Source organism: Abramis brama, assembly GCF_963993115.1.
Source record: "Abramis brama genome assembly, chromosome: 19".
NCBI classification, from domain to species: Eukaryota; Metazoa; Chordata; class Actinopteri; order Cypriniformes; family Leuciscidae; genus Abramis; species Abramis brama.
Genome location: NC_139981.1, coordinates 19,880,508 through 19,908,487, shown reverse-complemented (window position 1 = coordinate 19,908,487; position 27,980 = coordinate 19,880,508). Strand labels below are relative to the sequence as shown.

The following is a 27,980-nucleotide window of genomic DNA, read 5'->3' as shown; positions in this document are numbered from 1 at the left end:
GTTGGTGATATTAAAGTCCTGTTTGTGGCACATTAGTATATATTAGTACACACCACCCATCTTGAGGAGTTTGCCCCCTCACATATACTAATGTGCCACAAACAGGACTTTAATATCACCAACCATTCCCATGTTATTACGGTGTATCCATATAAATGGCCCACCCTGTACTACTCCCTGGTATCTGCTATCTACATCTACTACTCCCTGGGCTGCGTTCCAGTCCACTTTTAGACACGCACTTGCGAACTTCCCTAAGCACTTCCCCTCGGGGGAATCCCTGCCGCCATTTTGAAGTGCATTCCACTTCGTGAAGTGGACGAGGGAAGTTTATATGGACAGACCCTCGTTCCCTCGATTTTGACCGAGGGAGCGAGTCTACTTCATATGTACACTTCAGGTACCTATATGTCCCACAATGCAGTACAATTGTGACGTCACCACATATCTCGTCTAATCACCACCACAACAAACAACTCTATGATATATTAATTATATATTTTTAAATTTAAAACAACCCAAACACACCTATATACATTTGGATGCTGCATTAAACAAATTCTTAAAGGGAAAAAATTAAAATAATAAATAAACTCCACAGCTGATTCCAAGTGATCAAGGGCTTAGGTCGTTCCAATTCAGCCCGCCGCAGTTTCCGCCAGTAGTGGGCACTCGTGCAACGTAAGCAATGACGTACATCCAAGTGAACGAGACAGAGGGAAGTTAGCGAGTGAAGGGCATGACAATTTTGGACTGGAACGCAGCACTGGTATTGACTACCTGCCAATCTGCCTACTCCTAGCCCTTCACCTGCTCCTCGTCCACCTTCAAAGCCCCCTCCCTCCCTCGCTCGTCTCATCTGTTACGGCGCGAGGTTGTGCCTTCCTGGAGGGATTATGATACTGTCACGATTATGCTTAGTTTCACCCTCATGGACTCTTAGTTTATCTTCAGTCACATGTCTCCTTTGTTCTCAGTTTCCTGCCACTTGTTTGTCCCCTAGGTTATTTATTGCTTTCTAGTTTGTTACAATAGTTACTCATTAGTCCCTCGTTGGTATCACCTGTGTTTATTAAATCATCTTTGTGTTCTCTCAGTATATATTCTGACTGTTTTAGTTCTTGTGGTCAGTTCTTGTAAATACTTCACTGAATTTGGTTTTGTGAAGTCTTCTGTTAAATAAAGTCTGTCATATTCTTCTTCTTCTCCGTGCTCATTCGCTTACCATGCTTAGTAAGTGTGACACCTTGATTAGCTTGTTCAGGTGTGTTTGATTAGGGCTGGAGCAAAACTCTGCATGACTGTGGCTCTCCAGGACCGAAGTTGGCCACCCATGCTGTACAGTATTGTTTGGAACCCACTGACTAAAAGTATCTTTTTTTGTGATCCACAGAAGAAAGTAAGTTTAGTATTTTGATGGTGCCCCATCTGTACTTCTGGATGTATGCTAGAAGAACGGTGCAGATAGCAGCCTTGTAATGAAGCGGGGGATCAAAGCTCAGGGCAGATGTGTTTTTACAGCCTTCTCTCCCTTTGGGGAGAGCCACAGTGTTTATGGACATAACTTTATCCTTTCTTTGTTCCTCTCCTATCTCAATTTCTCACGGTTTCCAAAAGCAAGCCGCATAACACTGTCATTCAGGGCTTCTTGGCCAAACTCATTGTCACCTAATCTGGTTTGTATTCACAGAAAATAGGTGGATTTCTGGAGTGGTTATGGTTTATCGATGCTCTTCATGTAAGTGCTCTGGTTTAGATGGCTGGAGTGTTGTTCTGACAGGTACTTGGAGAAGACATACATCATTTGTGTATTTTATCACTAAGAGAAATAAAAGGATGTTCTGAATTGTATTCATCGAATAGGCAAATGCTTTTCCTCAAGTTCATTGTATAGGGTGACGGGCATTGAGGTATGTGAGGGTGTCTAAGCTCTAGATTCTCGCCATTTCTTGTTTGTTTGCATTATTCTTGCTGTGGTGACAAGAAAGTTAGTTCAAACAACCAACTGAAACGAAGCTTCCAAGTAAGCAAGCCTGTGTCACATTAGACGCAAGTCTCCTCAAAGGCATCATCTTGGTGATGACAGCAATGTTACGCAATGATGACTATGTTCAGACTTTCCATGATGGTAAAAAAAAGGATGAGGGTGCTGCTGTGGTTTGCTTTGCAAATGTTCTAAATGATCAGAGCACATTATTCATAATAGATGGATCTCTTGGCTACTGAAGGTACAAATGACAAAAGACAAAAAATAAAATAAAATTATATATATATATATATATATATATATATATATATATATATATATATATATATATATATATATATAAAAACATATATATATATATATATATAAAAACATATATATATATATATATATATATAATGAATAATAAAAAAATATATAATGAATAAAAAATTATATATATATATATATATATATATATATATATATATATATATATATGAATGTATGAATAATAAAAAATATAATGAATAAAAAAATATATATATTTTTTTTAATTCATTATATATAAAAATAATATATATATATATATATATATATATATATATATATATAATGAATAATAAAAAATATAATGAATAAAAACATTATATATATATATATATATATACTATATAAAAAATATAATGAATAATAAAAAATATAATGAATAAAAAAAAATAAAAAAAAAATATATATATATATATATATATATAGAGAGAGAGAGAGAGAGATATAAATTTTTTTTTTGAAATTCATTATATATAAAAATAATAAATAAATAAACATATATATAATAATTTTCTTCAAATATAAATTCATATTATAATTTTGTATTATTATTATACATGTATTATAAATTATAATTATATGAATCATCTAAAATTATATTCATGATATAAAAATACTTTTAACTCCAATGCCTTACTGCTTTAATAAATAAAACTAGGCCTATATAATAACAATATTAAGCATCTTCCATGGTGGCTGTAAGTGTAGATTCGGTGTATGCTTTGTAAAAGGCTAGAGTTCCAAGCAGACGTTAGCTGCGATGTACATGTAAACAAAAAAGGTAAAATGTTAGACTACAGATCTTCAGTACAGTAATAATTTTATAGGAATACAATGTAATACAACCCTTAATTTCATTCAGGACATTTCCCCTCAGGATGTTTTCTCTCAGAACAGAACACAAAATGACCATTGACAAATTTGTCAAGTTTTAACCGGTTTGGCACAGACTACCCTACACTGGGTTACATTGACCCAGCACTGAGTGGGTATGTGAGGGGGTTCATCATTTGTATGTAGAAATGACAGTAAAAATGGCCCAGCAGCTGAGTTGCACAAAAACTATCTAGCACCTGGGTAAAATATTAAAAACAACCCAATAAAATGACCCCACAGACAACCTGACATTTGGTTTAAAAAAACAAACAACCCAGCATTTTTTAGAGTGTATGCTTATGCTTGAGTTCCCAATCTCCTGCATTCGAATAGGTATGAATGGAAGTGAATGAGACGCAGTCTAGTGTGTCCGCACATTTACTCATAGTGACTACGGTACACTTGTTGGGACAATCCTTTTAGAGATACCTTAAGTTAAGTGCTTTGCTCAAGGGCATTATGGTCACTGGCAAATCAGTTCATGGATCACCTCTACTTGACTGATCTTTGTCCTGATCCGTAACTGCACTTCCACTACCCACATTGCGGGCCTTCAAGTGCTTGTGTAACGGTGATCTGCCTAACGGCTAATGAGTCCAGATCACGTGAATAGTGGCACATATTTGTTTGTTTACCAGTACAGATGAGTCATTGTAAGAGTGTCCTCTAAGCATGCCAGCACTTATAGCATCAACTCAACCTCATTTCATGGTTGATTATGTACAGTATGATTGAGCTTATGGAAATGTGAAGGGTGAATGAGTTTGTGAAGACTCATTTCCTTTTAAAAAATGACTTATCGTTGATAGAAGACACTTTAGCTTAATCATTTAGTGTAAAGACAAATAGATGCTATTTTTAAGTGTTTATATCAAGTGTATGTGGGCTGCAGTCCTCCTTACTGGATTTTGCTTGAATTTGTTTCACTTTTAGCTAAGTGTTTATATGCAATGGTCATGGCTTTTGTAACTGTAGTAGAGGTCATGACACTGTGCCCCGAAAATAATTTGAGAAAATATTTAATGTAAATATTGAATCAAAACTACAATTTTAAAGAACCGTTTTCTATTTTAATATATTTTAAAATGTAATTTATTCCTGTGATGGCAAAGCTGAATTTTCAGCATAATTACTCCAGTCTTTAGCATCACATGATCCAGAAATCTTTCTAATATGCTGATTTGGTGCTCTAATAACATTTTGTTAACCAAAAGTAATGAATCAATGTCAACCAAAAAAAAAAAAAAAAAATGAAACAATCTTGCACACTTCTCGAACTTGCTAAATCACTTAATGGCTTTAATATGCAACATTTCGGAAAACAGACTTTCCTCAGGCAGGTCTAATACATATTTTAATAAAAAAAATATTTAGAATATATTTACAAAAAACATATAACAAAAGAATATATATGTTAAATATAATTTTTTTAATATTATACATTTCTTGTCACATTTTTACATCAATTTAATTAATTATATATTAAGTATAGATTTATTTAAAGAAAAAATTGACCCCACACTTTTGAACGGTAGTGTAACTGCACTAAATTTCTGCACTTTTTTCGTACTATATTCCTTGTTTCCATAGACACATTGACTGCTCTCAGTTCCTTATTTAGCTAACAAGTCACTCCACTAACTTTCTGACCAAAATTTCTTTTCTTATCGCTCTTTCTCTTTCCCTTGTTCTTCTTTGAAGACCAGCGGAGTACATGAGAGAGTTGCTTCTTGGGTGTTTCTCAGGGAAAGAAACACTGCTCCATTGTTGTTGTCTCTTTCATCTATTTTCCAAAGGTTTGTAAAATGCATATGAAGGCATTGAAATTCAAATGTTCTTCCTCCCCTGTCCTCCATGTTTTTGTCAAGTGTGTGTGTCCGCTGTACCGTTCACGCTCACTGGGTGTGTTTATTTTCAGTGGACTTATCGTTAGTGAGTATGGGTGTGTTTTTGTGCGCTTGTGTGTCTGGATATCCCCCTAAAACCCATCCAGTCTTGGTTGCAGTGGTCTGAAGGACGTGGTAAACAGGGGGGAGTTTCTGTATGTGTGTAAGAGAGAGTTCGACAGACAGTGGTCACGGATGGAGCACAGACTTCGGATGAGACAGCAGCTTGATCGCTCTGACTTTGGAAATTAATTGTTTTTAAACATTAGTGGCCCATGTTACATGATTTCCTATGAATACTTGTCTCTGAGGGGGAACAGTGAACACACACTGCAGAGAATCTCTAGGGCTCTGATAGACTTTGTGTTCTCAGATCTTCACATGCATTACCCTTCCCTGCACCTTAAAATGAACCTTCCTACTAGCTATTGATCAGCCCATTTAGAGTCAAGCAGCAATATGCAATCCTGCTAAGCCTGTTTCTTTCAAACAGCGTGTGGGAACAGAGCTTTAACTGATTTGGGCCTTTCGGTCTGTGGCTGGGTTTCTATTCCATCTTAGGGGTGGGTGACACAACACTAGACATGATGAACCGGTAGAAACTTGATAACGTATAAATGTTGTATTATTGTCTCTATCACGGTTGCGCTCACATGAGGTTGCAGTTTTTATTTTCCAGTTTAAAGTGCCCCTATCAGTGTTGAGGAGTAAATAGTTGCATGTAACAGAGTTACGTAATTTAATTACTAAATAAATGTAACTGTAATCCGTTACAGTTACTGAGAAAAAATGTGTAATTAAATTAGTTACTTATGAAAATGTTAACGATTACAAAGTGGGTTACATCTGAATATTTTCTGTAAAAAGCTAGGATCTGTTAAATAATAATTTGTTGCTTCGCCTGTTTTTGATGTGCACGATGCCTCCTGCCATTTAAAGGCTGTTTAGTAAAGCGATGCTATTCTGATGCCTTTGATTGGCTCTTGTTTGAATTTGCAGCCGACCAATTCTGCCAATTATATCAATCCACATTGCCTCTGAAAGCTTTCGGCTACAACCTGCCCGAAGTGCTGGAAATGTAAAAATCTGTATTTGACCTCAGAATGATCTCAAAGAAAAATGAGGTGCTAAAGCTTTAAAGGACAATTCCGGTGAAAAATGAACCTAGGGGTAATTAACACATGGTTACCGAGTCGATTGTTCCCTGGGATGCGTTTTCATGAAAATCGAATGTAAAGAGTTTTATCTCTAAAAACAGATTAGCTTATAACGCTAGTATATGGGGCACAGAGTAAGTAAAAGTAAATCGCTAGTTAATACTACTAACAAGGCTCAAAATAGCCTCACACTAACACGGTAGCATAATGAGGGTCCCTACATGCAAACCGAAGCATTGAGAACTTTGTAAGTGTACAGACAGTTTAATAAGAAGATACTTTATAAAGACAGAACATTACGCGTTTACAGGCAGGCGTCATCTTGGAAAACAGTCTCGACTAATCGAGTCACGAACGCCGTGCTAAGTGAGCTGGTCGATAGGAATTACGTTTGTGAAATATAACGTAGCGCGGCGTTCGTGACTCGATTAGTCGAGACTGTTTTCCAAGATGCCTGCTGCCTGTTAACGCGTAATGTACTGTCTGCATTCACACCGCCGCCGGCGAGAGCGGCAAAATTCGCTCTCGCCTCCCTGCCAACGACGTCGTAGAAAGATTCGTGGACGCTTTGACGTAGATCGAATGCTTGGTCTTTTTTTAAACTTTATTTAAAGGGGCCGCAAAGCAAACAGGCATGTTGATCGTTATTTGTGCAGACTGACCAAGTAGGGTAGGTATAAGTTAACCTCATGGAATCTTTTGAATGTGAAAGTAAGAAATTGATAGATGGAAAGAACTTAACAATTATAGTGACATATTTGCTAACGAAAAAGCCATTTTTGTGGTGTGGCTTTTGTGTTCATGGTTAAGTGCTAATCTAATTTGCATTCCTGCTGAATAACAAGCGTTCTAGCTACAAAAATGTTGCCTATAAATAGTGTTGCGCACCTTCTTATCAAATTCACATGATCAACCTCTCCTATATTTTGCTTGGGAACTAATGTGGTAAACCAAAGTTTACAGGACTGCGTTCTCTGGAATCCTCTCAAGCGGAGGACTTCTACATTCCGATTGGTTGCCGCCGAACCGCGTCATAGCTCATAACCATAAAGTTGATCTGACTTCAACTCCCCTCGCCGCTCTCGCCGTCCAAGCCGCGCCTCCCTCGCCGGAGCTCGCTGCCGGCTCACATTGAACATGAATGACTTCCGGCCACTTTGATGCTCTCGCCAGCGGCCGTGTGAACGCACAGTAACTTTATCTTGCACTATGATTTTTAAAAACTTTGTAGACCTTTTACATTCACAAACAGCAATATTACATACTGCATGAAATGTCATATCTGAAAAGGCATAATAGGGGCACTTTTATGTTCCAAACGATTTTAAATTGTTTAAGCCTGATAAGACACAAAAGATAACTCAATTTGGTAAGTGCACGCTGGCGTTGTTTTTGGCAATTATGCTCATGTTAGGTTGCAGTGTTGCATCATCACAGAAATGTATCCTGTTCATGTGCCAGTTTAATGTTTGAAGAGATTTTAAACCATTCAAGTGCACGAAAGAGAACTTGATTCTGTACTTGCGTGCTGTCATTGTTTTTGGCATTGTAAGTACCTTATTTCTAACAAAAATAACAACATAATGATATATATCATAATTTTTAAATGAAATGACTCTTATTGTGATACATTTTGGTCACATCGCTGTCTCTGAGTGTGAATTTTAGAATGTCACATTAAAAATGCTGGATTTAAACGATGCAAATACAATTTACTGCAAATACTGATGCAAATGTGCAAAATGCACATAAAAAAACATATACACTCGCTTGAGGTGGATAACTGTTTTATTCAATTAGAAGACATGCACATAAAAAAGTGGAAACACGTGACCCAAATCACAAATCTTTTCGCGAACCCATTGGCTGCTAGCACCCATACTATACTGTTTGAGATACAGGAATACAAATACTGTAAATTAAGATTTAGCTTGCAACCAAGAACTTATCTTGTGAGATTTTGTAATATTTTTTGTCTTCATTATATTAAACAAAAAAGCACATGATTGAGGTTGCGCCACAATCACATGCTGCAGCATGCAATAGGTGGACCTTCCTTGTGTGTTTCAAAACTTATTCAGCATGACTTGCTCACTACGCCTCAGCTCAAAGACGAGCAATATGGATAACAAGTCAGTCTGTCCCTGTTTTCATTTATCTTTGATGCTTTCTTTTAGATTGTATTGTACTGTTGACTTCACCATTGCATGCACTATAGGGTTCAAACCTACAACCTTTTGGTTACCATTCCATACCATTATCCACTAGGCCACACCAACCCTCTTTATAAAACAAGGCATTATATATGGGTAGAGGCCCCTTCTTTAGGCCAGCGTCTGCACTTCATATGAAACGCATCCCTCTGCAGTTTCCTCATTTCGCTCTAATGACTTGACGGACCTTGTGCTTATCTGGCCGTTTGCTCCTAAAATAGAACTAATAGCCTATATATCTTAAACCTGTTCAGAGGCTGGTTGGTAAACCTACACTTTTATGAAATTCAATCAGTTTGGACTGGAATGATTGTTTTGTGTTGGTTAATCGCAGTTCAATGATCCTGTGCCCCTAAAGACGGCGGCCACAAGCGCCCGCTCTGTTCTTGCTCAGTCAAGGATTGTTCTGTTGATAGAGCTTCATTAGGACTGTTGAAGGTGTATGTTGGTGGGATTCAATAAGCTGCCTCGTCTCTTTATTCTTCTCAGCGCTGCCTAGTTAAGCATGGCTAGTACTAAAACAAGGACTTCAAAGTGTTTGTTAAACTATTCAGGTGGTCAAGCCAGGTCCTGATAAACACACACACACACACACACACACACACACACACACACACACACACACACACACACACACACACACAACCCATCAAAGACAATTGGAATATTATTCTGGAAATTAAATTTGATTTAGTTATCATTTAAAATGTAATGTTTTGCTTAACGTGTCCAATTATGATGTCTTGACTTCAGATAAGGTCTCAATTCTGTATATTTACAGTATATATACATATTTGTGTGTGTATACACATTTAACTATATTGGTACTTGTTTTGACATGCATAATACTAACACACATACACATATAATATACAACATGTACAAGTATGTTTCCCTTAAACGCACAGCCACACACATTTTTATATTCTGATGAACATGATCAGACATTTGAGCCAGAGAAAAGGAAAAAAGAGAGCTTTCTCTGAATTCTGGCAGTTGAACACAAGCTTTTTGCTTGTGTTTTTGCTTGGTCTCTTGGGTATGGCCATCAAAACAAAACATTTCATGGATTCGTTTCCATGGCTACACCAAATATCCAAATAGTTCATTCAAGTCAGTGCAATGGAAAAACAAGAAATAAACAATGTACTTCATAGTTCTGTCAAGTGTTGAGAGAGTAGCTCAGACAGCATCCTAACTGAAACTAAACAATAAATGACTGGATAAAAGCTGATTTATAATCAACATTTCTCTTTTTTTGTCCGCCATCTTGAATTTAATTAATCTCTCACTTTTTTTTTTTTTGTCTGAACAGAGTGAACAAAGCCGATCAAAGTATTTTTCTAGCTCTGGCGAGACCATAAATCCATTACCCAACTCCACAGCAACAAAAAGAGCTGTCCTTCAGAAGATGTAAGTTCTTATATAGCTTGTGATGATCTATCCTCATCTTCATTTAACATTTCCTCATCCTTCCAGTGCCAAGCAGGCTAACGTCCAACCCCGACAACACCAAGATAATCAAGAGTCCAGATCAGACCAATTGCAAGTTGATGAAGCACAAAAGGGTTCGTCCGAAACGTGTCATCCTGTCCTCGTCTTGTTCACGGATGAGTCATTGGAGGAAGGGAAAGTTGTGTTGTCATCTAAATTAAGTAACGATAAAGAGGTCACTGAACCACATCTTGATGCTACCGGTCCGAAGAGACGACCACGAACCCCAAGCAGCTCAGGAGAGGACGTTGACCGCCAAAAGACAAAAAGATTGCGTCTTGGTGACCCTGCAGCATTGAGCGATTCCAACAAGCTCTCTCCAGACGTTTGCAGTCCCCAGCCTGAGATTTCACAGACTAACCAAAGCGGGCTGGCCACAAGTCTGAGAGGCCTATCCGTCAAGCCCGTATCCTCTGGCTCTTCTATTAGTTCCAGATTGGCCGCCAGAGAGGGAAGGAAGGGGGGCGAGCCCAGAACATCCCGATTACGCCGGCTCAAGAAGTCCTGAGGGACGCAGCGGCATAGAACGAGAGAGGATATCTGACGCCACCACGATGGATGTTACAGTACACACTTCTACCGTAATGCTGTCTGTCAGCGGTGGTTGCACAAGAGTTCACCACACACAGTCTTTACAGTATTTCCCTTTTGCCTTCAAAGTAAAAAACTCAATAGCTTATATTAGATTACCAAGAACCTCTCAAATATTTGGCTTCATTAGTAACAGCTTAAAGGCGACTCATGCAAACAATAACTTTGCTTTTGGTTACGTGTTGTAGTTTGCGTTTTCTGCGTAAGATTTGTATTTCAGACTAACGGGAGCCTCCGAGCACACTGTGGCTTCAAGCCCAAATCTCTGGCTCCATCCGTCTGAAATCTCCACTCTTCCAGCTTCAGCTGAGCACATGATTGATTTCGCTGTGTTTTCACATACACCACGCTCCTTAAGCGATCAGGGGTTTTCACCGTTGGAGCCGACTGCCGTCTCCCTGCGGTTATTATTTGTAAATGTGTTATTGCTTTTCATAACAGCTAAAAGTCTGCTGTGGGATGACTGACAACGTTATGGAACGCTGTAGTGCAGCTCGTGGCCGAAATTTGGCTAATCAGGGGTGCAGTCGACATTGATGTAGTGCGTGATGGCAGGATAAATATATGTATGGATATAAATTCGAGTCGCATTCTCATGCTTACAAATCACTTGATGTTTATGCCTTTAGTATAATAGATTTGTGTCATAAAAATTGTATCAGAATATACAAACATTGTGCTGTAATAATGCCATAACGTTAGTCAAAATGCTTCTGGTTTAGAGTTAGAACAAATTTTAAAGTAATTTTACTGTATATTTTGATTTCTGTAATGCAATTCAAATCATTAAATTCTTAAACAATGTTCCTATTGAGATCCTTGTGACCTAAATGTCCAAGAAATAATAAAAACTGAAATCATCACTGTTCATGCAATCTATTGTACTGCCTTGCAATTTGAACTCATATTTTACTTTATTTTAGCATTAATAATGAAGAAATTAGGATTTTTTTTTTTTACTTTTGATTATTTAATCCTCAGAATGACATAACATTGGAGATTAACATTGAGCAAATTTAAGCTTAAAGTCGCAATGTAACAAGTAGCAACAGATATTTTATTATGTTATGTATTGTGATGTACATAAGAGTGTAATGAATGATTGAAAAAAAAAAGTAGGAACTTCTATTTCAGTTGTTGATTAGATTTTGAGATCAGTTGGGTTTAAATTGACATTTTGAGTAAACATTGTGAGGTAAAAAAATATTTTTTTGTTAAAAATGAAGAGCACATAGATAGGTTCAGAATAAGATTAATAACATGCATTTACAAAATAGATATGGTGAATTTGCATTTCATGCCAACAAGAAAAATGTCCTCTATAAATGAAAATGTCACCAACCCATTCAACTAACTTTGTTATGTGGAACACAATGGGAAATTCTGGAAGCTGTGTTAGGCAGCCATTTCGATGCACTTGCAATGTGTCATTTTTGAAGCTTGAAAGCATCAGTCGCCATTCAATGCACCCTACATTTATCATCAAAGTGTTCAGAAGCTATTTGAAGCCTTTGTGTGAGAAACAGACACAAGTTTAAGTTGTTTTTCACTGATTATCCTCTGCTGCGAATGAATGGAGTCAGCGAGTTTATCTTGAGTCTGATTCATAAATCATTCAGAGAGGTTTTATAAAATGAATCACTGAAAAGATCCCACTCAAAAGAATATATCATTCACAAATTGGACTTGTTACTTCACTCATGACAAGGAGAGCTAGAGATTTCAAGATTTGTCCTTCTTTTTCTCACAGAAAGCTATCATATGACATAAGAAGACTTTGAATATAGGGCACGAGTTGTATGGAGCATTTTGACGATGCCTTTGTGTTCTTTTTGCGCCTTTAAACCTCCAGTCCCCATTCATTGTGCTTGAAAAACAGCAACCTAATTCCTCAAAATGTCGTCTTTTGCGTTCCACAGAAAAAAGAAAGTGTGTACAAAACACAAGGATGAGTAAATGACACAATTTACATGATTCATGACTGAAAAACATTGGGAAACCCCTTTCGTTTGCTAATCACCATAATCTTTGCCTTTTGCCCTGCAGTTATTTTTCTGAATACCTCATTCATCACGTGGGGAAGGTTTTTCAGTCACAGCGTCTACAATCTGCACAGCTATACCATTTAAACGGAGCTTGTGCCTCACGTAATATTACGCCAGCGCAAAAGAGGATTCAGTTTCTCCCAAAGCAGCACAATAGAGCACAAATCGAAAAACAAACATTTAATTTTCCTTTTATACAAAATGTTTAATAAATATAACATTCAAAAAATATTGCCAGGAACAAACTAAAAAAGAAACAAAGACAAATTTACAATAAGGTCAAATATGAACATTGAATATTGCCATGATCTCATAGAATTTACAAATGTGATAAGCATGTCGGTTTGGTGTTTTAGAGAGCCTCAATATAAAAGAACTACGAAAAGAACACTACATGTGCACAGCAATAGAAATGGACTCCTGAAAGCAAGGCAGTCATCTACAGTGTTTCCATTGGCCTCCTACTGTTCAAGTATTCACAGCCTAGCTTATGACATACTGCAAACCGAAGCTGAGGAGAAATGATTTGTGTGAATCAGGTTTACCAACAAGCAACTAAAAGACTCGTGTTCCCTTTTATTTTTTATGTTTTTAATGTTGTTTTTTTTTTTTTTTTTTTTTTTTTTCATCCGCGGCAAGCAATATGTCTGCCACCAAGTATCCAAACAAAAAGCAGCCATGATGATGACATTACCTGCATTGAGCAAGTACGAGTTGGCAAATACAAATATTGAAATATCTGACAATGTATAAAAAAAGAAAGAAAAAAACATATCAGGCACACAAACGCCCGTCTTGTTTCTTAAAAAATAGACTGCTTTATTTCCTCTTTGAAATTTTGGTATGTGAAACATGAAACAAATGTCGTCCGAACAAAGCTATAGGCTGACAAAGCTATCAAAACCTTCAAAACTAGACAGGACATATAAATAAAAAGGAATGATATTTTAAGGCTCTTGATTATTAAGTTAATAAATCAAATATACACAGTGATTAATTAAAAAAAAATATACATATCTACACTAAATTGACAATTCTTCATATTGGCAGCAAAATGCTGACCGACCTATCCCGCCCAAAGAAAGGAAAAATAAATAATTTTTTTGCTCTTTTTCTTTTTCTTTTTATACTCATTTCCGACAATTGCTGTGGTGCGTATCTGTGAAGGCACTTTCAGTTCAGAACTAGAAATAAAACCAACTAGAGAGAGTTTCCACACAGCCGCTGGATAAGGAAGAAACAACTACTTTAGCTGTGAGAGCATTGTCATTATGAACGAAAATAACACTTAAAACTATTTGCAAACACTATGCAAACTTTTCAGACTCATTGAGATACTCAAACGTATCCACAAAAATATAGACATTTGAAATGTGTACGTTTTCTTTTTTTACTTTTTTTTTCTTCTCTCTTTTACAAAGGAAAACACTGGATGTGAAACGCAGCATTTGGGTTTTCTAGCCATCCACAGCAACTATCAATTGCCAGTGTGAAGCCAGCTTGTCGAAACTTAAATTAACACAGGATTCTAGGCAAATAACAGCCTTGGAGTCCAGAACACAACTCAACAGTTTTAAGAAGCACAACCCTCCCCCCCGAGACCCTGCCAAGTGACCGGTAAGTGCAACAGGGGTTCGGTCGCACGGCAACACAGCTGCCTGCTATACGATATACTCCATCCTGTTTAAGCTTTGTGCCGTCTCCAAGTCTCTGTTGTCCTGTTTGTTAGTCCAGTTTGGGTTTTTGTTGGGCGCGCGCTCCTCCCGCTCCACCAGCGTGTAGGCCGCCTGCTTAGTGAAGCGCGCTTTCTGCAGGTGTTTGTCCATCTCCTCTTCCTCCACCTCAGAGTTATGCGTCCTAATTTTGGCAATGATGGAGTTCTTCCCCTCGTAATCTTTTATGGCCACGCCATGGGCCGCATGTTTCTCGATGGGGTTTTTGATTTGGTTGAGCTGCTCGCGCACGTTATTGGTGGTATTGTCCTCTGTTGCTGAGGTAGTTGTGTTGCCGTGGGTGTTCTGTTTCCGTCGACGGTGAATGCACCACATGAAGGCAGAGGCCAAGGCGAGGATCCAGAGCACGATGAAGATGGAGCTGAGCAGAGGAACCAGGTAGTCTGGAGAAGAAGAAGAAGAACCAGAGGGACAGTTAGTCGGTGTTCAGGAGAATGACAGTTTTCATGTAGGTTTCTTTTGTTTTTGAAAAATGTTTGTGTTTAATGAAAATCGAATTTAACGACAAAAAAATGTCAAGTGGTTAACTATAGGGGTGTCACAATATATCGCAATACAAAAATGCAACAACATGTATTGTGGATAGTGACAATATATATTGTGTATAGTTCACCCAAAATAAAAATTACTGTGTGAGAATATAATGTTTAATAATGCAGTGGGGGAAATTGTGGGTCCTGATAGTGCCAAATGTCTTTTGTTACCAGTAAAAAGTGGCTACACTATTTTAAATATATCTAGTCAGTGACAGAGTGCAAGCATATTCATCTAAAATCTAAAAAATACTGTATTTTCAGCTTCAGACTCATGAATATTTTTATTCTGGTGTCACCATTGTCCTGTGCATTGGGTTATCAGCACCAAGTCCGAGCCTATACATTTACATCCACAATGTAATATCAAATTTAGCATTTGAATCAAAAGTAAATTTCTTGTTAACCTTTTATCATATGTCTTGGAGTATCGCAATAACATTGTATCGTGAGTTCAGTATTGTGATATGTATTGAATCGTGACATGAGGGTATCGTTACACCCTACCCTATTAAAGCCCAAAGTATACGAGGGTCCACGTACCGCAAATTTCGGCAACAGAATAGTATGTGCACTGTCTGTTTTTTTGTTTTGCACTAATCAGTTGTTTCACAACAGTGGCAACACTGGCTACAGATCATGCGCAGAACTTTCCACTCCAATCTGTGCTTTTTTGGAATTGCGCTCTCAAGCTAATTTGCTCTGTTTAGTAAATCTGGCTCTATATTCATGAATTTTAATGCTTTAATTTTTTTTTTATACTATATTAATAATGCAATTTAAAAAAAGTGTCATCATCGACCTGTTCCTAGACTACAATGGAAACTTGTCTTAAAAAGTGCTGCTGCACGGTTTATTCCTATTTACTGGTGAACATTTGTGCATTGGAAATTGGAAAATCTTGGAGTTATACAGAAGTGCTGTAGGGAAAAAATAATCCACACATCAACTTAACAGCAAAATGTTCCTGTTTTGGACAAGACATACCCTGTTTATACCGGGTCCCCTGGCCCAATCTACAGAGGCTGGCGCACATGTTTTAAAGGTTTTTTAAGTGAGGAAGAGACTAAGCAGCTTGGCAGAAACATCGGACGCCATTTTTTATGAACAGCATGCATAAAGAGGGCCCTGATGTCTAATTGAAGTTCCATCCAACTGGCAGAGCTGATGTAACATTCCATGGCTTCAATGACTTAAAGCTTCTTTTGACAGTTAAACATTGCTCAAGCAAGACAGACCAAGGACAGACAGTTCAACACGACTGGCCTCGATTGTGGAAACCTTAATACTTTGATTTTCGACTACTTTCAGCAAAGATGGACCCAATGACCAGTATGATGGAAAGATGCTTACCAGTTTTGGGGCTTTGTGTCTGGTGAACCCGTACACCAGTGATGGCTTTGATGATGGTGCTGTTCCCATTTTGCTTGCTCACCAAGTCAATGATTTGAACCGTAATGTCTTTAATAGGACTCCTGTCCAACCCGGCCTCTTCTGTGGACTGCACAAAAAAAAATTATTTTAACTTCCTTAAAATATTTGGGGGGGAAAGGAAGTCGGTGGGGTCCAAAACAATTCTGGACCATACTGACTTTCAATGCATGGACAATAGAAAAAAATACATTTTTCAAAATATCTTCTTTTGTGTTCCAGAGTACAAAGAAATCAAACAGGTTTGGAAGGACATGAATTCAAATGTTTGAGTAAACTGTTCCTTTAAATAAGGGGTTCCTTAAAACCTTCCTGATGCGTTTAGTTGCAACCTTAATTAAAAACTGAACTAGCAAGGTCATCCAGAAACCTAGAAACTTGTGTTAGAGCTAAAGGTGGACCTCCAGGAGCATCTTTAAATGTAATGTTATATCCATTTAAACCTTTTGAAAAGCCATACTTACGATGCTAACGTGAATCTCGTTGCTAGCTGAAGAAGATGGCTCACAGGTGATGGACACAGCATATTCTGCCGTGAGGTTCTTCAGCAGGTACCAGTGCCTCAGCTCATTACATACATGTTCCACACTCAAGCCCTGGCAGAATAGAAGGATCAATTATGAGTTTGTTCATATTTAAACCCATTCCAAGTAAATAATTAGTGCAATATGCATCCAAATCCCCAAATCTGCTCCTCAGTTTTTAGGTTTGTTTCCCATAGCAAAGCAGACATTGAGGGCAGGGCGAAAAGACCAGAATGAAAGATTTAGTCGGTTGGGAGAAAGTAAAAAAGAGACAAAGACGGTAAGGTTTTTCCCTTATCAAATATGAATCCTATACACTCCTCCCTTGTTTCTGTAGCACATTAGAAGAAGAACTGTGTTTTTTTTATGCCTGTCGCTGTCATGTGTTGCAATCAGTTGTCTCTCATTCAGCAATTCAGACCCGCTGGTGGGCAGCCGCCAGCGGTGTTTCTCAAACTCTGTTCTCATACAATGACTGCCTAAGTATTAAACCGTTACGGGATATTAGCTCAGGAATGCCTTGGTTCGGAAAGGGATACTGAGCCAGGGCTTATTGTACAAGATGATGTATTTCTTGCGCTTTTTTCATCTAAAGAAAAAGTGTTTGGATATGACAACAAAGCTTGCGAGAATCCAACTAGCCTGGAAAACTTCACCCACGAGGAACGTTGTATCCTAGATGAAGAGAACCTGATATTTCACGCCCCACTGCGCTCTCGGTTCTCCACCGAATTAGAGAAGGGTGGAGGTCTGGAGGAGACGTTTGGAAAAGGGGGAAAACGGCTCAAAAGCTCATAATTCAATGGCTCTCCTCTGGAAGTATAACTCACTTGAGGCATGTTCTCCTTGTTAAAGGTGAACGTGATGTTGGCACAGCTGTCGTCTTGGTAAGAGAAGCTGGCGTGGCATTTGGAGGGTGGAGAGGGCGCAGGGGGCCAGCACTCTCCCAGACTAGGACAGGGTTTGACGAAGCAGTGCTCTTCCTTGATGGGAACACAGGATTGGCCAGTAGGACACCCACCTCTGGTCTTTCCTGCCCGACATGACTTTGGCCCACACCACATCTAAAAAAAAGAAAAAAAAGAAAGTCAAACAATATGCATTTTGATGGCATAATTAAGAGAAATATTACTAATTGCATCAAGAATATGCTGAAGTGGAAGCTAAGTTACCATGGTGCAATGAACCTTTCCATTTTGACATTGGCAAAGGTTGCAGTTTTCCTCCCATTTGGCGCCATCAGCAGTTACTTGACCATTAGCAATACAGGGTCTCCCAATGACTGTGAACGACACCAACAGAAAATTATGACATGGCAAGAAAGGGGGTTGTTTGATCTTTTTGAGTAAAAAGAGTCTTTGAGTCATAATCGTGCAGCCCAAAGGCAAATTTTGATGAGACTTTTTTTTGACAACTTGACAGGGTCAAGTTATTGGTGTGGAAATTAAGGATTTTGGAGCTGTTAATGCAGGTCTTGGATTTTTCCAAGAAGAAATTATGGTCTCCCGAGGGGACAGTGAGGTTGGTAGTTTGCATATAAGCTAGTTTGCACAAGCTTACAGTATATGACTCTCACCTTCTTGACACTCTGGTCCTGTTCTTCCAGGTGGGCAAACACAGCGGTAACCATTGATTTCATCTACGCAGGTGGAGCCAAATGCACAAGGAGAAGACTGACACTCATTTATATCTGAAGGAATGAAGAGAATCTGTTAGGAATCACACTCCGAATGTCCTAAAAGCATTCCAATAGCATGAATAGCAACAGGTACAGTCTTGTTTCCCAAGAAAAATATATAAAATATCTAGATTTACCGTTAACACTTTACAATAAGGTTCATTAGTTAACATTAGTTAATGTATTAACTAACATGAACTAACCATGAGCAATCCATTTGTTACTGTATTTGTTAATCATTGTTAACGTTAGTTAATAAAAATACAGCTGTTCATTGTTAGTTCATGTTAGTTCACAGTGCATTAACTAATGTTTACAAGATTTGAATAATGTATTAGTAAATGTTGAAATTAACATTAACAAAGATTAATAAATGTTGTATACGTGCAGTTCATTATTAGTTCATGTTAACTAATGTAGTTAACTAACGAACCTTATTGTAAAGTGTTACCATATAATAAGCAAGTCTGCTAGCGATATTAAAGGCTTGTTTTCTAAGAATATCTTGAATCATAATTTGTTTTTGCTTAAACCAAGAGAAAATTGTCATGCAGTCTTGCATATGAGATAAATATACATCATTAAGTTCATAAAGTATGACTAAACACCCTATCCTGATGGACTATATCATCTTGAGCTAAGCTGACAGTAAAGTCATGAGCTCATTTGCAGGTTTGGATGCATCAAACAGTAAAGCCTAAGGTATGTCTTGTGCAGCCAGATGAAAGCTTTTCCCACAAGAAAAACGAGCTCTGTAATCAGTGCTGGATAAGCAGGCTGATTGGCTTTCGGTCACTCAGAGTAAGTTTTTCCCGAGGGGCCGTGAACATCAGCGCTGCAGAATGCAAGGACGGTGCTCGCTGTGTCGTTGGCATTCTGCCCAGAGGGCTGGCTAATTGGGTGGCTAGACTGCATTTTGCTCCAGCTCTGTTTGTTTTTGAAGAGATGTGTTGCACATTAACAGGGCTGACAGCCAAAAGGATCAGGCGTCATCTAACACTCACTTATGCGACAGTCTGGCCCGGCGAAACCCGGAGCACACTCGCAACGGTACCAGTTTTCACCATCCACACACGTCCCGGTGTTGTAGCTGTGGAGAGAGAGAAAGACGGAGGGTCAGGCACAGTTCAATTCAGCCACCATTACAGCACTATAAACAGGCTCCAAAATGATCACTTGCCAAGCGCCAAAGGAGAGTAAAAGCTGGCATATTGACATACTGCATAAGAGCTGTTGGTTCACGGTTCGAGTTTGTTCAAGTTCGAGTTCAACCAAAGTTGAAAAAGTAATCAAATCCAAATAAACCAATTTTATTTAAAATAAAGCGAATAAAATAGATAAGTACAAAATAAAATAATTTCATATAAAAAAAATGAAATTTAAAGTCAAATATAAAATGGCTTAAAAATTGTAACTCACCAGTGAATAGTCACTTTATGAGTAAATTGCAACAAAATTTTGCAACAAATCTTTTACTCAAGTTGTAAAGTCTGACTGTCATTGATAAAAGTGACACAAAGATTCAAAGACATGCAAGCTGTCTACTAATAAAAACATTAGTCGCAGCTTGCACATCCCAACAACTCGTTTACAACTATGTAAAAAAAAAAAAACAACAGGTAAATTCAATTATCAATAAATTTGATCATTTCACTTGCTATCGGCAGGTGTTTAACCAAAAGTACATTTTGGACCCTGATTCCAAATGACACAAAATCTGTTTTGATGGGATATGTTATTGTGATTCCTGACAGCTCAGAATCTTGCTCAGACAAAATGTCAAAAGCACAATAGGCAGCTAGCTTAACGCACCCTTGGAATGACAGAAGCTATAGGAGTGCCTGTTTCCCAGCACTGAGAGAGTGTGAGAAAGTGCGGCACAGCTGTACGGGCCTGTTTACAGCGGCAGGCTGTGTGTAAATGTTTTGCCAGGACTTACCATGGGTGTGGGTTGCAGTCGTTGGTATCTGAAAGAGAGAGAGAGAGAGAGATGAGGGTTTGTTTCACTTCACACCCATGTGAGCACATAAGAACGAACACAACAGTGAACATGTCAGAGCTTGTGTCGGTGTGTGCGTGCGTCTGCGTCTGCGTGCTCGCGTGGGCGTCCAGCTTGGCAGACTCGCTGATTGCTCGGTTACTAACTGACTCGCTGTCTCCAGCTTTTCTTCTCTCTTCATTTTTTAGGACTCCAGATTTCTGTTCTCACAGAGTGAGAGGTGTACAACAATACATGAGAAAGGCACATCAAGTGGGGAAAAAGAGAGAGAAGGTGGTGGGCTTGAGGAAGGGGGGGACATCTGTCTCCACTTTCCCTCATTTAAATTTTTTCCTTCATAGCTGGCAGCAGTCAACAATGTCCAGCCAGGGTGAGGTGGGTTTAGAGAAAGAGAATGGAAAAGAACGAGCAAGACAAAGCCAGGAAAATGGATCCTTGCTTTATTCGCAGACCAAATGAGGGTTGAAAACCTTTATGAGTAAAATGACTCCCTCTTCAACTTTAAATCTATCTAGGAAGTTAACACACGACTCACTCTCGGTGCAGGTGGATCCTTCCCAGCCTTCCTTGCAGACGCAGTTGAAGGAGTCGCCGTTGACCACACAGGTGCCTCCGTTCTCACATGGGTTGGGCAGACAGCTGCTGTTGTTGGCTGCAGAGGAACCACAAGAGAGGTCAGAACCCTTTGAACTGAACAGATCAACACGACTGCAACCACAACAAGACTGCCACATTTAAAACAGACCCGCTACATCTTGAAGTATTACCAAGTACAACATTTCCCAAGGCTCGTTCCAACTGAATTTCCCATCAAAGAACTGGAGCCGACCGTACGCCAGATATGATATTTTCTGCATCAAGCAAATTTGTGAAAAAAATGTTCGTCCAAATTTTTTTACAGACCGTGCTATTTGAAGCAAATTACTGCCAACACATTGATAGATTTTTTTTTAATAGACCTCATATGTTGTCTTTATTCAGTATGTCTAATATCACAGTTACTATTTTTCTTACACTGTCTAAATTGGTTTTAAAATGTAAAGCCTTCAAATTTTAGGAGGGAGGTGGTAACATTCCGGGGTCCTTGGCATTATAAAGTTTGAACATTTAAATGGCCATAACATTCTAGAAAGGAGCAATTTAAAAAAAAATTCTAAAGCACTTGCAAGAAATACTTGCAGCAAATATGTAGCTTATAGGTTTGCTACAACTGTTTGCTCCAAAGTGCATTTTCATGTAAAAGTATGACTTTGCAGCAAGAAGCATGCCACAGGGGTTTGTGGGATTGCTGTATATTTGTACAGACTTGATGCACGTGAGCTGTATCACATTCTAAGAGTGAGAGAGAAAGTTAATGGGCATCATCCAAACTGACCTATGTTACATGTGGCACCATCCCAGCCAGGTGGGCACCTGCATTTGAAGATGTCCCCTTCATCATGGCATGTACCTCCATTGTTGCATGTGGCTTCGTCACATTGGCTGTCACCTGAAATTACAGTTGATCCGATAGTAGTTTAAAACTCTGTGTACTCGCAAGCACGAAAACAAAAACTTAACAAACTGGGTGGGTCATAAAAATAATCTTTCGTACGGGAGTGGCAGGTTTTTCCCTTCCAGCCATTTCTACATTCACAGTAGAAATCGTTCACTAGGTCTTGACATGCTCCCTTGTTTAGGCAAGGGTTCAAGCTGCAGTCATCTATGTCTGGAAAAAAACGGGGAGAAAAGAATGAGAAAATGAACTCAAAGAAGCACAAACATTTAGTATAAGTAGAGAAAAATCTATTCAAGTGAACATACTGATTTCGCAGTGAGCTCCTTCCCAACCGTCAGCACAAATGCACTGATAAACGTTCACCTTATCGATGCAAGTCCCACCGTTGCGACATGGGTTACTTTCACAGTCGTTTATATCTGAAAAATGACCAAAGACACCATAGAATTTAGGATAATCTAAGACCATCTTTAGCAAATCTCCAAATAAATATATTTTTTAAACCGTATATTATAATGTTGTCACTTGTAGCATTATTTTTTTGATGTGTTTTATATTTAATTAATTTAGATGAAATAGTCTAGGGTTTTAATATTAGGCATTTATCAGTTATCGGTTAAAATAATTACGGACTTATTGGAAATAAGTGCAATATCAATGAATCCCTATAATCCAATAATATGTTCAGTCTTACTTTCATGACAGTAGGTGCCTCTGAAACCTTCCTGACACTCGCACGTAAACTGTCCCCCGGCCTGGCTTCTGCAGCGCCCGTGAGGGCCACAGACGTTGGAGGAGATATATCGCACCCCGTCCGGCGTACTGTTGGATGCCACGGCAACAGTGCAGCTGTCAATCACTGTCAGGGTTTCAATGAAAGAACGAAGTCCAGCTGTTAAATCTCTGGGTTCTTTGCAGACCGACAGCAAGTGACATAAAATCTACAAAAGCGTGTGACACTACCCATTCTTCCACTTAACAGCAATCCAGGCAATGCATTCAGATATTTTTTTTGGTTCACTTTAGAAAGCAAATCCAGTTTTTACATCTGCTTTTGCAGAAAGAATGTGCGAGGAGGCCATTTAATGCACATAAGCCCTGACTCTGCTCACAAAGAAACTTGATGGGCTTATCTAGCTGTGGGGTTTGCCTCTCCTCAAACACACACACACACACACACACACTTTAAAACATCCAAGGCAGAGAATCCCACCAAGTCATAACCACGGAGAACACACACAGAGCTGTTAAGAAGCTGGCAAATGTTCAGGAGGATTTGGGAATGGGGAAAGTGTTTGAGAGACTGTGTGTATGTGAGCTGTGTGTCCAGAGAGGTTACTGTCAAATAGCTCACTGTGGGCTGAAAAAGCCTCATGTAACAAAATATGAGTTCTTTTTTCTCATCTTTCCCCCTGAAGGTGGTGGGAGAGTCCACGGGCCTGTAATCTCGTTTTACTCAGCAGCTGAACAATGGCATGCAACTAGCAGATCAGCTTACTATGGGTTTCAGAGGCGCTTTACAAAGAGATACTGAGACGAGATCCGTCCCGGAGACTGAGATTTCTCACCTTGGCATGATGTGGTTCGACAATGGTCCTTCAGGTGAGAGCAGTTTTTACCCTCGTAGTCATCGGGGCATTTGCAGAAGTAGTCCGAGGCCAGGTTGAAACACTGCGCCCCGTTCTGGCATGGGTTGGGCTGGCAGTAATCGATATCCAGCTACACCGGAGAAAGATTTACAAGAGGAGAAAAGAGAGCTCAATGATGAGGGGAAAATGATATCCAGGCATTTTTGGATTCTTAGAAAACAGAGCAACCCTCAACAGCCTCGACACGGCGTCTGCCAGGAAAAAGCGTACCAAAATGCTCAGGAGAATAAAAACAAATAGAAGAATATTTTAAAGAGCTAGCCAAACCCTGGCTGTCTCAAACCTAGCCCTTCTTTCTTTGTCTGTCTCTTTCCTTGGGGTACAACTAGAGCTAGGTGAATGAAGGTATACACGGCTGTTTAAAAGTTTAGGTTGAGAAAGATTTTTTTTTATTAAAGAAATTAATCATTTTATTCGGCAAGGATGCATTCATTTAAATGTAACACATTTATAATGTTAAAAAATGATATTTGTCTGTTCTTTTGAACTTTCTATTCATCAAACAATCTAGAAAAAAATGCATTACAGTTTCCACAAAAATATTAAGCAGCACAACTGTTTTCAACATTGATAATAATCAAAAATGTTTCTTGAGCAACAAATTATTATCAGAAAACAGTTATTTTAAATTCTAATAATATTACTGAGTTTGCTGTCAAATAAATGCAGCCTTGGTGAGACATTAAAAAACATTTAAAAAAAATGACAGAGCCCAAACTTTTAAACGGTAGCGTATACCCACCAATAGAACTGTTAAAATTCTGCTATACCGTTTATCAATAGAGGAATTTTATTCTTTATGAGAGCCATTTTGTTTGGATGCATCAGGACAAGTGTCCAGTTTAGCCAGTTTAACTGTAGATATGCAGGATGTTTATGGTTGACGAGCAACATCACAATTTGGCACATTTAATACAGAAATCAACTAGAAGCAATTTTATAACTTTGAACTTTGTCCATGCAATCATATTTATATTTTGAGTCTTGTTTTTAACTTAAGCATTACATAATGTGAGGTTGGAAATAAATATACAGTTACTGTTACATAAGATTTTATATACAAAGATTCCCTCACCTGACACAGCTGACCCGAGAAGCCGGCAGGACACAGGCACTGAAATCCATTGACTTCATCCTGACACCGACCACCGTTTAGACAGGGACTGCTAGCGCACTCATCCACGTCCTTTTCACAGTGTTCACCCGAGTAGCCAGGAGGGCAAAGACAGCGGTAACCGTTCACCAAATCCTGTTAAAGAAAAGAGCAAGAATTAAAAAAAAAAATCCCTGAAAAAAAGCTACAATAACTCAGTGTACTTAAGTGACGAAGGTCAAATAAGCCCTCTGCCATAGTCCTAGACACACTTTCCTGGCACTAACCCTAAAAAATTATTATTCTGTTTAGAAGTATTATTCTGTTTTAAATTTTTTCGTACAACACTATTGAGAATCAATGGTATTAAGAGGTCAGGCTCAGACGACACACCCGTGAACTCTACATGTTTCTGTTATGGATGTTTACAGCTTCCAGGCTTCTACAATGAGCCCTTTTGAAGACAAACTAGTCACTGGATGTCAAAGTTTGAGAGGTTCATGGCATTCACTCTGAAGGGATTTGGGAATTTTGTTTGAAGCAGACAGTAGCAATTATAGGGGATATCATTGAGTACACCTGTACATTCCACTTTGTTCATAGTTATATCCAATTTCAGATAAACCCCTAAACATCATGTACAAAATAAGTAGATGTACTTGGCCACTTTACATGCCAGTCTGAAATGCCAGCTCCTTCCTGCTTGTGAGTGGGCAGATCTTGGAAAGAATTGTATACTACCATTCAAAAATTTGGTGTGGGTAAGATTTGTAATGCTTTTGAAAGAAGTCTCTCATGCTCAGCAAGGCTGCATGTTTTTAAATATATATTTATATTTTATAATGTAATTTATTCCTGTGATGGTAAAGCATTACTCCAGTCTTCAGTGTCGCATGATCCTTCAGAAACATTTCTTCTAATTATCAATGTTGAAAACAGTTTTTTCAGTATTCTTTGAATGGAATGGACACTTCAAAAGAACAGCATTTATTTGAAATCTTTTGTAAACATTATAAATGTATTTACTGTCACTTTTGATCAATTTAATGCATCCTGCTGAATAAAATTATTAATTTCTTACTGACTCCAAATGTCTGAACGGTAGTGTATATCGATAGTAATCAAAGATTGTCAACAAAGACTTCTGAAAGTGAAGTTAGATCAGGAGATCTCCTACCTTGCAAGTTCCTCCATTCAGACACTGACCCTGGCAGTCATTTATGTCTAAAAATGAGAGAAATTTGAGTTTATAACCCATAAACACGGTGCAGAAATAAATCTTTGCAAACACAAGCAGAGCTAAAAAGAAAAACATAGATATACTCACTTTTGTCACAATTCTGACCCATCCAGCCAGGGAGACACTCGCAGAAATAGGCACCAATCAGATTGTGGCATGACTTGGCATTCACACATGGCTTGTCATCACATTCATTGGCATCTTTAAAAATAATTTTTGTAAATAAGTTAAAAGCATGCACACGTTTAGGAAAAAAATATAGTTAAATGATGAAGTAATCTCTCACCAATCAGACACATTTTGCCGGTCCAGTGAGAAGGGCAGGTACATTTGAAGCCATTGACCAAATCCTGACAGGTGCCTCCGTGTTTGCATGGGTTTGGCGTACAGTCGTCCACATCTATGAGAACAGAGCAGGTTAGACACATCAAGTGTTGTTTGGCATCTTATGTTTGGATTACTGTTTGTGTGCCGCCTTACTGATTTCGCATGATGGGCCGCTCCAGCCGACTGCACAGACACACTCGTAACCCTGACTGGTTTCCTTGCATGTCCCTCCATTCGCACATGGGTTGGACAGACAAGCGTGTTCAGCTGTGAATGCAAGCACATAATCTCACTCGTTTGTGTTCTGCAGTTTCAAACACGTACAGTACAGCTCTTTTGTGAAGACATATAATGATTATATTGAAACAAAATTTTTAATCACACAAAAAATAACATTTTTAAATGGTTTTAGGGTAAAAAATGTATACTTTTTCAGCTAAGATGCATTAAATTGGTCAAAAGTGATGGTAAAGACTTTGTAATGTTATAAAAGCTTTCTATTTCAAATAAATGTTCTTTTAAACTTTATATTCATTCAAAGAATCAAAGATTTCCACAAAAATATTAAGCAGCACAACTGTTTTCAACACTGATAATAATAATACATGTTTCTTGAGCACTAAATAAGCATATTAGAATGATTTCTGAAGGATCATGTGACACTGAAGACTGGAGTAAAGGCCCGTTCACACCAAGAACGGTAACGGTAACTATAACAACAACAATAAAGATAAAGCGTTCTAAATATAAAAGACTAGCAGAGTCTACACCACAGCTATAATGATAATGGCACAGAGAAACTATATAATTGTAATCACGTTCAGAACGTTTTTTTTTTTTTTCAGCTGATGAATGATAAAAACAATGACAGCCAATCAGACTTTAAAGAGCTCGAGCATTTAAAGCGGAAGACAACAAAACTGCAGCACGCCATTTCCACTTCCTAATATACTTCTTTTCATGCTTTGCTTTGAACTCTGACTCAGCTCACTCACGCAAAAACTTCTGTTATAATCAATTAATCTCTTATTCACATCTTATCTAGGCTACACTTTGTCTGTTATGATGACACGATCTGTGATCATGAAGAACTCGTCAGTCGAAGTCAGTAAACTTTCAGTGTTTTGAGCGATAAGCGCATTCTGACTAACCTACAGTAAACAGTAAACACCTCTAATTGGCCATTGCTTTCAACAGACATGCCTGTGATTGGCTACAATGCCCAACGCTGCAAACAAAAATATGCGTTTCAGCGGGTACAGAATTGAGTTGGTACTAATGGTACCGTAAATTAAATAAAATAAAACATTTAAAAACACATTGTATCTACACAAATGACCTATTTTGGATTAAAAACAGCAAATTTTGCCGAAGGGTGACAGGTTTGCATCCCTGTACATTAATATGTGAGCATGTATTTTAAAATGTATTAAAATTTAAAATATGTTATTTTAAATTGTAATAATATTTCAAAAAAATTATATTTTTGATCAAATTAATGCAGTTTTGGTGAGCACAGGATAAGTATGAAGAAGAAATAATGAAATAAGAAAATGAAGACAGATTTCCTTTTTGAGTGAACTACAAGTCTAATGTGCTCTCAAGTCCACCTCTACAGTGACCAGAGCATGTTGATCTGACCTTTGCACAGTAGTCACATGACTGACCCCATTAACTTAACAGTTAGTTTAGCTTTTATCTTCCTGCTCAAGACTGA

General features: G+C 38.3%; 2 protein-coding genes across 3 annotated transcripts in view; one reads left to right on the top strand and one right to left on the bottom strand.

Moving 5' to 3' along the window:
* slx4ip (SLX4 interacting protein) overlaps window positions 1–11,386 on the top strand; it is a 46,103-nt gene extending 34,717 nt beyond the window's left edge. The window contains exons 7-8 of one of the 2 annotated variants that reach the window (XM_084093573.1): window positions 9,744–9,841; window positions 9,908–11,386. In XM_084093573.1, the coding sequence (XP_083949699.1) occupies window positions 9,744–9,841; window positions 9,908–10,430 (621 nt within the window). In that variant the 3' untranslated portion in view covers window positions 10,431–11,386. The remainder of the gene's footprint in view (window positions 1–9,743; window positions 9,842–9,907) is intronic. The other variant, XM_084093574.1, reaches the window with a different exon arrangement.
* Window positions 11,387–12,723: 1,337 nt separating this feature from the next.
* jag1b (jagged canonical Notch ligand 1b) overlaps window positions 12,724–27,980 on the bottom strand; it is a 33,463-nt gene continuing 18,206 nt past the window's right edge. The window contains exons 8-26 of the mRNA XM_084093572.1: window positions 26,417–26,530; window positions 26,223–26,336; window positions 26,024–26,137; window positions 25,874–25,920; window positions 24,679–24,852; window positions 23,523–23,673; window positions 22,649–22,813; window positions 22,260–22,373; window positions 22,051–22,164; window positions 21,832–21,945; window positions 20,992–21,108; window positions 20,397–20,424; window positions 19,462–19,547; window positions 18,356–18,469; window positions 17,952–18,061; window positions 17,610–17,843; window positions 16,720–16,851; window positions 16,178–16,325; window positions 12,724–14,674 (exon numbers count right to left, since the gene is read on the bottom strand). Coding sequence (XP_083949698.1) covers window positions 14,220–14,674; window positions 16,178–16,325; window positions 16,720–16,851; window positions 17,610–17,843; window positions 17,952–18,061; window positions 18,356–18,469; window positions 19,462–19,547; window positions 20,397–20,424; window positions 20,992–21,108; window positions 21,832–21,945; window positions 22,051–22,164; window positions 22,260–22,373; window positions 22,649–22,813; window positions 23,523–23,673; window positions 24,679–24,852; window positions 25,874–25,920; window positions 26,024–26,137; window positions 26,223–26,336; window positions 26,417–26,530 — 2,645 coding nt within the window. The 3' untranslated portion in view covers window positions 12,724–14,219. The remainder of the gene's footprint in view (window positions 14,675–16,177; window positions 16,326–16,719; window positions 16,852–17,609; window positions 17,844–17,951; window positions 18,062–18,355; window positions 18,470–19,461; window positions 19,548–20,396; window positions 20,425–20,991; window positions 21,109–21,831; window positions 21,946–22,050; window positions 22,165–22,259; window positions 22,374–22,648; window positions 22,814–23,522; window positions 23,674–24,678; window positions 24,853–25,873; window positions 25,921–26,023; window positions 26,138–26,222; window positions 26,337–26,416; window positions 26,531–27,980) is intronic.